Raw genomic sequence first — 15,453 nt, forward strand, 5'->3', positions numbered from 1 at the left:
AAAGTGTGAATTGGTGAGTGACTGTAAAAGTGTTTGTGTGTATCATAGATGTATAATTGATTTGTTGTAAGGTAAAGATGGAACAAGCAGGATGTTTGAGCCTTGGGGGCAAGATGACACAGGCAGGGTGTTTATGGGACAAAGATGGCACAGGCCGGGCTGTTTGGGGACAAAGTTGACTCATGCTGGGCTGTCCTATGTGTTTAATTTGGGTGCTGGTCGGGCTCTATGTGGGCAGTGTGGATACCAGGGCTGTCATCTATGCCTGTAATTTAGGGGGGGTTATCTATACCTTCCTTGCTGAGTTTTTATGTGATTTCCAGTTGATCTAAACCTGCAATGCTATGTCTCCATACTTTTTTATTGTATACCAGCAAATATGGGATTTGTGTGTCTGATTCTATGCCTTCAGTGCTGAGTTCACATGTGAATAATAATAATATTAATATATATATATATATATATATATATATATATATATAATTGCTAACAGCAATCACACTCCTATCATGGTCAGGCAACCAGTAAATGCTAGAACCTGGGTATGCCTGGGCATGATAAGAGTGTGATTGCTGTTAACAATGATAATATATAAATATTATTATTGATTTTTTTGTCCAATTTTGGTGTGTTACTTACTTTTAATAAAAGTGTGAGATTTTTTTTATGGTGGGGGGTCATTTTCGGCCAAGTAAATGCTGAATTTTCGGTTTTGGTCCAGAATTTTCATTTCGATGCATCCCTACTAAGCTAGACACTGAACTACACCATATCAATGTTTGGCTTAGTATATAGTGATAGGGGTTATGCTGCACTATTGTCAATGTCTGGCTCAATGTATAGTGATAGGGATTACGCTGTACCACCGTCAATGTCTGCCTCAGTATATAGTGATAGGTGTTATGCTGTACCCCCGTCAATGTCTGCCTCAGTTTATAGTGATAGGTGTAATGCTGTACCACCGTCATTGTCTGCCTCAGTATATAGTGATAGGTGTTTTGCCTTACCCCCGTCAGTGTCTGCCTCAGTTTATAGTGATAGGTGTAATGCTGTACCACCGTCATTGTCTGCCTCAGTATATAGTGATAGGTGTTTTGTCTTACCCCTGTCAGTGTCTGCCTCAGTATATAGTGATAGGTGTTATGCTGTACCACTGTCATTGTCTGCCTCAGTATATAGTGGTAGGTGTTATGCTGTACCACCATCAATGTCTGCCTCAATATATAATGATAACGGTAATGCTGTACCGCCTTTAATGTCTGTGCCAGTATATAACGATAGAAGCTATGCAGTTTTAAAGTGTGTGTGGAGGGGTGCCACATACAGGATCCGCCCCAGGTGCCAAATACTTTAGGTACGCCTCTGCCCCCACTTTAAAGACTTAAAGTGGGGGGGGAGTGCGGCCTATATTCGGGCAAATACGGTATATATATATATATATATATATATATATATAGACACACACATACGCTGAAGGGGACATTTTGATCAATGTTATGCCATTCCAGCACGACTGTGCCCCAGTGTACAATGCAATGTACATAAAGACATGGTTTGATGAGTTTGGTGGCACAGAGCCCTAACCTCAACTTCATCGAACATCTTTGGGATGAACTAGAATGGAGATTGTGAGCCAGGCCTTTTCATTTAACATCAGTACCAGACCTCACAAATGCTGTACTGGATGAATGGGCAAAAGTTCCCAGAGAAACACTCCAAAACTGTGTGGAAATCCTTCCCAAAAGAGTGGAAGCTGTTATAGCTGCAAAAGAGGGACCAACGACATATTAATGTATATGCATTTAGAATGCAACGCCGTAAACGTCCCTGTTGATGTCAGGTGGCCCAATACTTTTGTCCATATAGTGTATATAAAATCAAAAATTTGACACTCTGTGAAAAAATGTATTTTAATGAGTCATGTTACAGATTTTATGTAGCCGGTTACAATGTTACGGTTTGTCAAAAATGGCTTAAATTTCCTAATTTCCCTTCAAGTCATGGGATACCTCAAAATAAAGCATACATTTAAAAAAATGATTGTGGATGGTAGGGAATGGTTGCTGTGATTCTTTTTAAACACAATGGTGGTAATTGGAGTACTACACTAGAAGTTATAGTTGTGCTTAGAAAAACACATAAAGTTCTATATTACTAACTATATATAAAAAAAGAAACAAAAGAAAAACCAAATCAAGTTGCAAGGGTTTGAACTGTGTAGGGTAAAACATTTTTAGTTTTACCATGAAATGTGACATCTGCCAAATACAAAATCCTCTAAAATAAAGCTTTTGATCAGCTTAATTCTTTTTTCTTCCTTGATGTTTTTAAACCTTGCTCCCAGCTAAAGCTGCATCAGACTAGTCATGGCAGATTAGGTGGGGACTTGGAGGGTTTGATGGCAACATGTTTTCTGTTTATGCCATGTGAGCTAAGAGAAATTTTAAAAAAGCAGATGAACTTAATATAGTCTTTCACAAGAGAACTGTGCAGTCAGACAAAGACAACGTATATAGCATCCACCATCAAGGTTTACAGGACATTTTCAAATTACCAGTAATACACTTAAAATTGGTTTTAACACTTTTACAGGTTGTATTAAATGCCTTGTGATGTAAATAAATGAATAAGTAAAAACAACTTCTCCATTACTTACATCATATGGGAAAATATAATTTGAAGTTGATGTAAATTTAATGATTTCACAGACATGTCTGCAATTGGAAATGTCTACTAAAACTAGTGAGCCTCTAACAAGCGGAATTCATAATTCATGCATAGTCCATTTCGGTTTACCATTTAAAATATTTTGAAACTTGGGGAGTTCAAAAATGAGCAAAAAAAAAAAATAAAAGCATAGAAGATTTCAATTTTGTGGACACATTTTCCAAACTGGCCATATTTATTTAGGAAGTCTACAAAAATGGATAAGATAGACAAGTAAAGCTGAGGTCAGTAAAGATGAGTTTCTGTATACTTCTTCACATAAACAAAACTGACAAGCTGTAAGCATTAATGTTACAGCTAAAAATATTGTAAACATAACAAACTGGTGTTATTTATGTGTAAATAATATTTAATGCAGTAAAACCAGTTAACTACCAAAGACTAAGTACGTTGGTAAAATAAATAAAAATTATCCCCAGGTATTAAGAAATCAACATTACCCATATTTGCAAGCCAATGTAAATACAATAGGTTGACTCAAATGTGGATTTAATACACAATACTCAGTGACAGGCCAAACTGAGTTATCCAGTTGCCTCCAGTCCAGTTTTAGAAAATCATTCCTATATCCAGACCTCCCACCTTAGGGCTTTCTAACAATATGTAATACATCTAAAAGTGTATTGTAACACTGTTCTAGATGAAGAAAAACAAACATGTATATCGTTGGCTTATTGTGACCATACTTGACCAAACAACTTAGTGATATTTAACTAGTTAACTAGTATTTTTTATTTGTTTCAACTTTTCTTCCTGCAGACCTGAAATCAGCACTGAAATACAAAAACTATCTTAGATGTAAAGCTTTAACTGGTAAGCTAATCCATTGTAAGTTTTTTTTTTAGCTTTATAGCGCCCTCTCCTGTACACTATGTTGAACCTGTGTGTTAAAATGTTTTTGTAATGATCTAAAAGAAAGCTATTACCGTATTTGCTCGATTATAAGACGACCCTGATTATAAGACGACCCCCAAATCTTAATATTAATTTAGGAAAAAAAGAAAAAGCCTGAATATAAGACGACCCTATAGGAAAAAAGTTTTACCAGTAAATGTTAATTCATGTAAACAATTTTTTTAATAAAAGCTATGCTTGAGAAAAATATTTTGGTTTTATTTCCTTCTATTTTCCAACCTGCCCCAGAAGTGCCTTATACCCCCTATATGCCACTGTGCCCCATGATATGCCATTTAACCCTCTAAATGCCACTGTGCCCCATGATATGCCTTTTAACCCTATATGCCACTGTGCCCCATGATATGCCTTTTAACCCTATATGCCACTCTGGCACTTAGAGGGTTAAAAGGCATATTATGGGGAAGAGTGGCATATAGGGAGGTTTAAGGCATTTCAGGAGGCAGAGTGGCATTAAAGGGGTTAAAAGGCATATCACAGAGCACTCTGCCTCCAGAAATGCCTTACACCCCCATTTAACACTCCCTCTCCCTCCTCCAAACTTACCGGTGCTTCTGAGTTGGGGGGGGCGCATAACACAGGAGGGTCCAGGTCCCCTGCATCTGAGCCCCAGGTGCTTAGTCCGGGCAGCATGTAGAGCTCCACGCGAATCGCATAGAGCTCTACACGCTGCCCGGACTAAGCACTGGGGACTCAGAAGCACCGGTAAGTTGGAGGGGGGGGGCATAACACTGCCCCCCCCTCCAACTGGAGGTCCCCTGCATCCTCCTGTGTTATGCCCCCCTCCAACTTACCGGTGCATCTGAGTCCCCGGTGCTTAGTCCGGGCAGCGTGTAGAGTTCTACGCGATTGTATCGTGTAGAGCTCTACGCGATTGTATTGTGTAGAGCTCTACGCGATTATATCGCGTAGAGCTCTACACACAGCCCGGACTAAGCACCGGGGACTCAGATGCACCGGTAAATTGGGTCGGGGGTTAACACAGGAGGATCCAGGTCCCCTTCATCTGGGTCCCCAGTGCTTAGTCCGGGAAGCGTGTAGAGCTCTACGCGATTGTATCGCGTAGAGCTCTACACGCAGCCCGGACTAAGCACCGGGGACTCAGAAGCACCGGTAAGTTGGGGGGGGGTTAACACAGGAGGATCCAGGTCCCCTGCATCGCTGCGGGGGATCTGGATCTTAGTCTCATAATCAGACCTATTTGAGGTCTGATTATAAGACGACCCTGATTATAAGACGAGGGTTATTTTTCAGAGCATTTGCTCTGGAAAAAACCTCGTCTTATAATCGAGCAAATACGGTATTTAACTAAGATAATTTGTTTATATATGCTGAAAACGATTGACAATTATTTACATGCCAATAAGTATTTTAAGGAATAAGTACCATTAATATGTTAAGGAGCATGACCTCTAAAATAATTTTCTCTTCCCAGATGCAGTTTTCCGTATATTCTCCTGTCAATCTAACATTAACAGCAAATGAAGAAACAAAAGATGGCTAATGCATACAAAGTATTTTTGATAGGCATTTTTTTTATTATACTTTGTTTAGACATATTGTTCAGTTACTAAATGAAGCATACTAGCATATGTCTGCCTAGAAAATGTACTCTTATTTTTTTTTCCATTTAGGCAGTTTTATGTTTTGACATTTTTTTGTGTTTACACAATTTCATTTATAAACTAATTATCTATGTGAGGGGAGGCCCTGTACCCCAACTGGGTATTCCCGCCAAACTATGCTTCCTCTTGTCGGGACACCAGCGGTTAACCCCTTCAGCGTTAAACAGAAGCAGCGTTGCTGCTGCACCGGAGCTGCGTCGGGCGCTGTGGCTGGCCGTAGCTTAGCTTACTCAGTGAATGTACTGTCCTGAAAAGGACAGTGAGTTATTACAGCAGCCCACCCCAAGCATCAGACAACACCAATGTTGATGTGAAAACAGGACTCAGTTTTATTGTAAACACACCAGTATTTAAACAGTACAAGGGGATAATTTACATACAATAGACACAGCAAACCACACATAGTTCTCCATCAGGCCTCCTTTGCACACGGCTCAGTACTTGCACTCAGCCCTCCTGAGCCCATTAGGGGGTCGCTATTGTAGTCTGTGGGGAGGATGGTAAACACGGGAAGTTCCCTGATTTCTGGCTGGAACCTGGTGGATATCAGATCATAGTGCAAATACTAGCCATTGAGCTCTCTGTCCTGTAAGTCCTGACCCAATTGAGAGTAAAACAGGACACATAAACCCTCTCCCAAAATGCAGGAACCCCAAATCTGTGTCCAAGCTCCACAGTCTTTAGAGTTTCTGGTAATTGGGGAAACGTGGCACTCTGTACCAGGGGGAAGAAGTAGTCTCAATGGATCCCCTGTACCCACCTCCCCAAAAACAGAACCCTTTCCAAGGCCAGGGCCCATAGTCTTTTATTTAAACAGTAGGTGGTGCAACACTATGATAAACTCATACCCGCTAAACATCAGGAGATAGAGGGGTAGTGTAATCTGCCCCTAGTATAGTAGCCCAGATGCTGCCCCACTTGTAATAATACACCACTGCCTGGTGCTACCTACATTTGCTGTCTGAGACGCCGGGTGCTATGACCAGCCCTTGGTAGGCCAAAACCACATTTTACTTTTAGTAAAGTTTGCAGCCATGTCGTTACACAATGTAGTTGAGCATGTCTATAATACATAGGTTTCTTTTTTAGAGTATTTACATTTAATAGAAATTAGATGCAAACAATAGTTACAAAGCTTATATTACATTAAAGGATAATAAATAATTAAATGGAAAGAGCAAACCAGGAATAAATGAGGCACTAGAACCTCCCACACTATTAAACAAGATATTTTCATAAGTAAATATGGACATTGTTACAGATATTAATGTGCAGTAACGTATATCCGAGTTCCTTCCTTCATGCTTACTTTTTACTTATACCAGGTCCTTGGGTCTAATGTCACTGACCTACAGCATGTCCTGCCTACACAAGATTGATATCAACGACCCATTTGTGTACCACCGTCCTCTTAACAATGGACTATGAGACTTACTGAAACACACATGTTAAACATGTAGTTAATCCTATATAACTGTGGTTCCATAGCTGAATGGCATTTGTTAATAAATGTGATGGCTGAGCCCAACTGTACAGACACTCTGAGAACAAACTCCCAAGTGGCTTGGCTAAAATGGCCACACATAATTACAAATTTCAAGGACACGTTATATAGTTTATTTTGAATTATCAGAAATTTAGATGTAATGTACTTTACTGAGAAGAAGCTAGCAGGGGCAGGCAGGCAGGCCCACCTATTGGTAAGCCAGTCCAGGTTCTCCATTACGTGATGACATGTTAATAATATGTACATTTCTGTAATGCCATGCACGTTGTGATCTTAATCATTTATACGAGCTTCTACACTTTGGTTGTGATAATCGTCTAACATGTCAATAGAAGTATTGTTATTTATTTACATAGGATTATTTTTTTCACAATGCTCTACAATAAGATATTTCAAAGGGGTTGAAATGTTAGGACAAGTGGTCGCTGTCTAAAACCAGAGTGACTGTAGTGAAATCCTTCTTCAATGTTGTTAACAGTGAAGCTTTTTATGAGTTTAGGGCAGTTTGGAAGTTAATCATTGTCTCTTCTTTTCCCTCTGACAAGGTCACGCCTAATTGGAAGAATGAGATATTCCCTGGCTCTTGGAATCCTTCCTAAACATCTAGAGGTCACATGCATTGAAATGCATGAGATGTCTTTCTTAGCTTGCCTCACTGCAAGACCCCACTCCAATGAGTCCTCCAGCATAACTACATATAAAAGGAACATATTTTTTCTTTTGTCAATAAACCAACTTTCCAGAAACAGAACAATATTTATACTGTCTACTTTGAAAAACTTTACTATCCAAGTGCTAGCAAAAAGTTGTAACATCTTTCTGTAGCAACATTTGCATGTTTTTCAGAAAGGAACAGATCTCATTTCTGGCAAAAGTGTTATCCAATTAGTAGGGTTTTCTACAAGGCTCTGATTCATAATACATTAATTAATATGAGAGAACATGTCCCAGATGCACAAACATGAATTGGTTCCCAGACAAGCATAGAAAATGCTGATGCAACAGTATAGCGCCTAATAAATCAAGTTCTGCATTTAAACTTCTCAGACCTATGATGTATCACCCCATCTGCTGGATGTGCCTGTGCATGCACCAGATAGAGAAGAGAGTTGCTGGCTTGGCATCACAGTCTTTTATGGGTTGTTTTTTTTATAACATCCTTGGAGATGAGCAATATTAGTGCAATATACTCTCTCTATTCCTCTTTCTCCCCTTTACTCTTTATGTTTCTCCATCTCTATCTCTTTTTTATCTCTATCCCTTCCTCCCCCTCCTTTCTTCTCAGTGTTTCATTTTCTGACTCTCTCTATCCTTTTTCCTTTCCCTCTATGCTTATCTTTCTTTTTCTCCACCATTCTATCTCCTTTTCTGTCTCATTCCCACTAACCTTAATTCTCTCTCTCCAACAACTCAGCCAGAAACTAGTACACCACACACACCCACTGAGCAGGGTTGTCAAGTGCTAAAGCATATTATTATTATTTATTGTTTTATATAGCGACATCAAATTCCGTAGCGCTGTACAATGGGTAGACAGGACATAACAAGTAGCATGTAACAAATTGACTAACATAGACAACATGCGAGGAGACTCCTTATAAATACTTATACTTATGAAATGTGATGTCCAACAAGCTCATATATGTGTGTGATGGTCAAGGCATCCACATACTTTTGGTCATATAGTATACTTGCTATTCATATGTATCCTACATCTTTCAGCTGTCAATATGCTCTATATTTTTATTTATACTACAAAATATGTATGACAATTGAAAACATATTTAGTGCCTACACTTTCCAATCACAATAACTACTGTTTTTTTTTTCATAATGTTCATTTTTCTCTCTGGATTAAATGTTTCAAATGTTTATCTAATGCAACATCCACAGTGATAAGATGCAGAAATTGTTTCTGTAGGATTACTTTTGCTGTCCACAAAGTTCCTGAAAAAAGGGGTCCCACATACAGAAAGCAATTAATTATTAATCCCATGCCTCACTGAACAACAGGAAGTTACCTTTTCTAGGATCCTTTCTTTAAATTTGATGTCCTCCCCAAGCTTTAAGGTACTTGTAGATTCATGAGCTTTCAGTTTTGCATAAAAATCAGAGAACCTGTTATATAATATTGAAATCGGCATGCCATTGAGGATAATGCCAAAAGATATGCACAGAAAAGCCACAATTCTCCCTAAAACAGTGCCAGGAACCGTATCACCATATCCTACAGTGGATATACTGACCTGAAACAAAAAGTACAGTTATTAGAGACATTGTTTCTAAACTCCAATGGCAGTAAACGTACTGTATTCTCTTTAGCTTTAAGTGAATCACTTTCATGGTGAAAATAGTATTTTTATTCTACTTTCTTAAAATATATTGCTTTCATAGGCACTTTGTCATTTATAGACATTTTATGATCTACAAAAATGAAGATATCATATAAACAAGCTTGTTAATGAAAGATCAGTAAGTTGGAAGGAGGTGAAATAAGCTTGGCTGTGTAGTGTTTGACAGAGAGCATGTTTATGGGATGAAATTAAGTAGAGGTGCAGAAGATAATAAAACAAAAACTATTTTGTAAAGAATTTAGTTAAAGGAGCACACCCTATTTTTATGTTAAATAAATTTAGGAGTCCATTTTGCATAGACGTCATACATTAGTTATTGTAGCTTCTGTCTCATTTTTCTCCTCCCATTGGCTGCCTCTACTGAAAGTAAGGAGCGTACTTCAGTATGCGTCTTGCATGTGCTCGGTAGAACTCCCATTGTAGGGCATGGGAACTGATAGCCTTTTGAAATGAATGAGTAGCAGCAGCCAATCACAAGAACAGTGGCAGAATTACCGGGGTCGCGACTGCGACCGGGCCCTGGAGTACTGCCAGTCAGAGGGGCAACCGCTCAGCGCCCTTCTGTTTCCTTTGCTCCCTGCCGCCGCCTGCCTCAGCGCTGCCCCGACCGTAGTGGTGGAAGCGTGAGGCGTCTGTCTCGGCAGTGTCTCAGCAGTGAAGCCGCGCAGTGAAGCCGCGCTCACCGCGGCAGAGAAGTGAGGCAGAGGCCTCGCGCCCCCATCACAGGACTGCACGGTAAGTGACCTACAAAGTGGGGTAGGGAGAGGGTAGATAGTAAGACGGGGGGTAGATAGTGAGAAGGGGGGTAGGGAGATGGTAGATAGTGAGAAGGGGGGTAGGGAGAGGGTAGATAGTGAGAAGGGGGTAGGAAGAGGGTAGATAGTGAGAAGGGGGTAGGAAGAGGATAGATAGTGAGAGGGGGTAGGGAGAGGATAGATAGTGAGAAGGGGGGTTAGGGAGAGGGTAGATAGTGAGAGGGGGTAGGGAGAGGGTAGATAGTGAGAAGGGGGTTAGGGAGAGGGTCTCCTTTTTCTTCATGGATGTCACAAGGATACCTGAAACTTAATCTTTCTAAAACTGAACTCATTATCTTCCCTCCTTCCATCTCCACCCCACTACCTGAATTCCCCATCACCAAAAACAACACGACTATCTCTCCTACTAACCAGGCCCGATGCCTTGGGGTCATCCTTGACTCAAACCTCTCCTTAATCCCTCACATTCAGTCCCTCGCCAGATCCTGCCGCTTACACCTAAAAACATCTCTCTCATCTGCCCATTCATCATCCAAGAATCTGCAAAAACTCTGGTTCAATCACTTATCGTTTCCCGTCTTGACAACTGCAACATTCTTCTGGTTGGCATTTCACTGTCTGGACTCTCTCCTCTGCAGTCTGCTGCTAGACTTATCTTCTTTGCACGTCACTCTTCTTCTGCTTCCTACTTTGAAAAATCCTTCACTGGCTCCCTATTACCTTTAGAATTTAATTTAAAATCCTGGTACTAACATATAAGGCTCTCCATAACACTGCTCCTCCATACAACTCTGCACTCACAAGCAAATACTCCCCCACTCGAGCTTTAGGGTCTTCATAATGGGCAAAGGCTCTCCTCCTCAATTATCATCTATTTTCTTTTCCCGTCTACAAGATTTTACTTGTGCTGCCCCATTTCTCTGGAACCTACTTTCATCAAGAAAAATCTCAAAGCCCACTTCTTCAGAGAAGCATATCACCTTAGTTGCTAGAACTTCGCTGTCACTGATACAACCACCACACTACCTCTCACCTTTCTCTGTTCCTTATGTTTATCCTCACCCCATTTCCTCAAGATTGTAAGTTTGCGAACAGTGCTCTCTCCACCTAATGTATCGGTTTGTCTTAGTCTGTCCATTCTTGCCTTGAATATCTGTATTGTAAGAAGCGCTGCGTGAATTGTTGGCGCTATATAAATAAAAGATAATAACAATACTAAAATATGTAAATATTATTACTTCCTGCATCAGAAAAAGTCACCAGTGTAGGGGGGAAATCAGTCTCGCTAACCCTATATGCTTCAATTTGTAAGAAGTAAAATGCATCAGACTCCATGTAAATTGGACTCAAACACCCATTAAAAAAGAAAAAAAAAATACTTTTTTGGAGAGAAGATGTTTTGATGGGTATGGACCTGTCACCTACATATCCTTTCCACTTAATAAAAGTACAAATAGTTTACATAAGTTTTTCAGTCAAATTCTTCCAGACATTAGGTTTACATTCATGGAGTAATGAAGTTGAGTTTGAGGCCTACGGAGTGGAAATCCACAGTCAGAACATTCATGTCCATAACTCACCATTTTACATTACCTCTTTTTCCAACACATGGTTATAAACCACCCTCCATCAAAGGAAATTAGTATGTTTTTAAGGAAAAGGAATACTTAAGCAAATTTAAAAAAGTACTCATATATGCATAAAATATATGATAACTTTTTTTAAAAAAATTGTAGGCACCATTAGTATAAGTATACTGAATTGAAATCTAGAAAGTGGCAGACCCAGTTTTAATAGGACAATAAAAATATCATAATATGTTCCCCTGGAATTATACCACAGAACAACCCCCAACTTATACAAATAAAGTAATTATGGGGAAAAAAAGTTTCTACTTCATAATGTATAATACTTGCCAGCAAATTTAATGGTGGAAAAATATATAATTAACAAATAAAGTGACCAGATACCTAAATTCTACATGAGGAGGTAAACATAAAAAATTGAAAAAACATAGAAACACAGAAAGTGACGGCAGAAAAGAACCATTCGGCCCATCTAGTCTTCCCAACTTCTGAATACTTTCCTGACCTTATCTAATATCTAGCTTAGCCTTATGTCTATCCCATGCTTGCTTAAACTTTATTAATCTCTACCACGTATGCTGGAAGGCTACCACATGCATCCAGTACCCCATTGTTGAAGAAGTTGTGGTAAAGACTGTAGAAAAGGTACAACTGCAAAATGATTCTATAGAAAATCAAGATCAAGCTCAACTTTTATTCAAAATGCAAAAATAAAATGAGAAAGAATAAAAAATAACAAAAAGGAATAGATAACCTAATGCCTCCTTATCATCCTGTCTCATGAATTGTAAATAATAGATACATTTCAGCTAATATAATACTTTCAAAAACACGCTAATTAATTGGTGTCTATTTTTAATACTAGGACCAGGTGGCTGCCTGAGGTACCTGAATTGGGTGGGAGCTGCAGCTCTCAGGTACACACTGAGACTCCTGAGTGGGCTATACTACAGGACCCTGTTCTGTATCCAACCACTACTGTAACTACCTAAACCGTGGCTTGCTGAGGGTCATGTAACACAATGTTACGTGATCTGAAGGTAGAAGCGCAGTAGCTCATATTAGCTGCACTGAAAAAAGTCTCCACATATGGTATGTAGTTGGATGTAGTGGGAAAGGGCTGCGTGGGTCAATGTTATACTGTCAGTATACATGGTTAGACTGCATGTGTAGGCAATGTGATCCCCCCCCCCGGACCCCCAGAACACAGGGCCATTGAGCACTGTTCCGCTTGGTCCTTGAGTTAGGGAGGTCCTAAATATGGTGCAGAGGGCAAAAGGGGGGTGATGCCTATGAGTCTAAGTAAAGGTTAGCCTAACTTGGGGCACAGCTGATCCCTCTTGGGGAATTTTTTGGTTTTAAGTACTAACATGGGAGAGTATTAGTAATAAAAAATAATATATTTTATTTATATAGTGTCAACAGTTTACGCAACACTTCTTATATTACATATGTTCAAAGGGTATGACAAAACTAGAATTGACAGGCTAAGACAAACCAATACATTAGATAAAATCGACCTTGCTTACAAATTTACAATCTAGTGTTATTTTTTTTTAAATATTCCAGGCATAGGACTGACAACATTGGGGCAAATGGTTCTTATCTGTCGTCAAATTCTATTTTTATGTTTCTAAGAACTAATAGTCAAAAAAACAAAAAACTTGGATATAATGTAAATAATTAGATTATATTACCCCTTAATTTTAGGTGGAGGGGTTTTTCCATCAACTTTACCCCCACCATAACATAGTTACATAGTTCATAAGGTTGAAAAAAGACCTAAGTCCATCAAGTTCAACCCTTCTACCTAACCTTCCTATTCTTGATCCAAAAGAAGGCAAAAAAAACCCTAATTAAGCTACTTTGAATTCTGCCATCAGGGGGAAAAAAATTCCTTCTTGACTCCAAGAGACAATCGGATTTCTCCTTGGATCAAGAAGCTCTAAAATATTAATGTTATTCTATTTATATCCCTGTATATCATGCCTTTCTAAGAAAATATTGAGGCCCGTTTTGAAGGTACTGATCCAAGCCTCAAGCAGCTGATAAATTCATATTACGAATGAAACAGCTGTCCATGAGAGATTATCTGACTTCTGCACCTCTTTCCAGGGCCTTGTTCAAAGACTGTCTAGTGCAGCAGACATTTGCTCCAATGGTTCCATATAGGATTTCTGGCCGGTGAGTATAGCTTACTCTTTAGTAATTATTCTGCTACCAACATTCAAACTACACAAATATATTCTTAAAAAGTTATTTTTGTTTGTTAGCCTTTTAAGGTGATGCCTTTTATTGGGCCCACAAAGAAGAAGAGACCTTGGAGGTCTCATATATAATGTCCTATAGTCGATGACTATATTTGGAATTTAGTTCATGTAAAAATGATAACATACACACAATACACTAATACAATATTTATCCTAAAACAACCCAAAGCTTACCGCTGCCCACCACCAGGCATCAGGGATACTGGTGAAATTGGTACCAGGTACATCATGTTCTACCGAATGCATGAGTGCAGAAAATGTGAACACACCCATAGCAATAAATAGGAACAAGCAGCAAACTTGCTGATAGCATTTGCGGATAGTAAAGCCAAAAGCTCTTAGACCTGTGGAATGCCGAGCCAGTTTTAAGATCCGAAATATCCGCATCAGTCTTATAATTTTCAAGACTTTTCCCAGCTGTCCCACTCTTTCCATTTTCTCAATATCATCATGGTGCAAACACAAGTCTGTCTCTTCAGAGAACCTCTCAAATATGATCTGAATGTAAAATGGTAGGATGGCTATAAGGTCAACTATATTCAGTACTGTTTTTAGGAATCTTTTTACATCTGCAGTTGAAAACAATCGCATAAAATACTCAGTGGTGAAAAATATGACACAAGCAATTTCCACTTGATCCATGTATGACTTTCCATTTAAACTCATGTGCTGGAGTTCTTCTACAGTGCTCAGACACATGACTACAGCGGAAATCAACACAAAAAAACTTGACAAGATAGCTATAATCTTAGCTGGAATAGAAGAGTATGGATTTTCCACCAAATTCCAAATCTTCTTTCTTAAATCACTCATCCATTTTCCTTCAAAGTGCTTCTCATGGTCATGTCGGTCAGCTTCTGCTTGAAGTTCCCTCTGTATTTTAATATGTTCCTTGAGCTCATCATAATGTTCTTCAAAGAGGATACGGCAACATCTTTGGATATAGTTTAAATTGATACCCCAGTATTCTATTTCTTCAATAAAGTTGGCTGGACACAGTTCATCCATAATCCACAGAATACCACTACGATAAAAATGAAATATGTAGTAAAAAACAACAGGGTCACGATCAAAAAAGTATTCGTTCGTCTGCACTAAAAAGTCATCACATAGCTTCAGTCTTTTCACCGGATCGACGCATGTTGCCATTTTCCCAATTCTAGTGCCTGGATACTGGGCTGCCACGTTGTAATCTATCTGGAATCTTTTCCCTCCAACATTGAGGTTGAGTAAGAACAAATTCATTTTTCTAGAAGCTTGTGCACAATTGACAGCTTTCTGATCATTTATATCTTCCATAGAGCTCCACTTTTTTATTAAGTTCATCTGTGGAAGAGGAAAACTGTTTCTCCTGTAAGAATGAGAGTCCTTGTAGTCTCCAAATTTCAGGTTAGCTGACAGACTTGTCCTTCTGATACCTAGCTGTTTCATCTTCGAGGTTTTTTACAAGATAGTATAAAATCTGTGAATGTTGGGGGAGGGTCGCAAAATTGTATCCCCTGAAGTTACTTCCATTAAAGTTCAAAACGAAAATATTATTGCACTACATGATCATTCTTTGTTCATTTAACTTGCAATCCTATTGCTTTGTCTTGTGAAATCTTGATCCTTTTGTTGGATAAAAGAGGATTGATTGGAATGATTTAGTAACTGCTGTTGTGGTGGCTAAAAACAGCTTTTACGTTAAGACAGTAATAGGATTTAGTAAGTGCCA

General features: G+C 39.0%; 1 protein-coding gene across 1 annotated transcript; it reads right to left on the reverse strand.

The window, feature by feature from the left end:
* Positions 1-8,696: 8,696 nt before the first annotated feature.
* On the reverse strand, positions 8,697-15,170 carry LOC128491459 (potassium voltage-gated channel subfamily V member 2-like). The gene is made up of 2 exons (XM_053463784.1): positions 13,914-15,170; positions 8,697-9,020 (listed from the first exon to the last, which is right to left on the reverse strand). The coding sequence occupies exons 1-2, from the start codon at positions 15,168-15,170 to the stop codon at positions 8,754-8,756; spliced, it is 1,524 nt and encodes a 507-aa protein (XP_053319759.1). The 3' UTR covers positions 8,697-8,753.
* Between the last annotated feature and the right edge of the window lie 283 nt (positions 15,171-15,453).

The sequence above is a fragment of the Spea bombifrons genome, chromosome 1, assembly GCF_027358695.1.
Source record: "Spea bombifrons isolate aSpeBom1 chromosome 1, aSpeBom1.2.pri, whole genome shotgun sequence".
In the NCBI taxonomy this organism is placed as follows: domain Eukaryota; kingdom Metazoa; phylum Chordata; class Amphibia; order Anura; family Pelobatidae; genus Spea; species Spea bombifrons.

Excerpts from the sequence above, each read along its gene's own strand:
- LOC128491459 (XM_053463784.1), bottom strand. The coding sequence starts at position 15,170 with ATGAAACAGCTAGGTATCAGAAGGACAAGTCTGTCAGCTAACCTGAAA. Across the intron at positions 9,021-13,913 it reads ATGCCTGGTGGTGGGCAGCG|GTCAGTATATCCACTGTAGG; the intron begins GTAAGCTTTGGG and ends TTTTTGTTTCAG.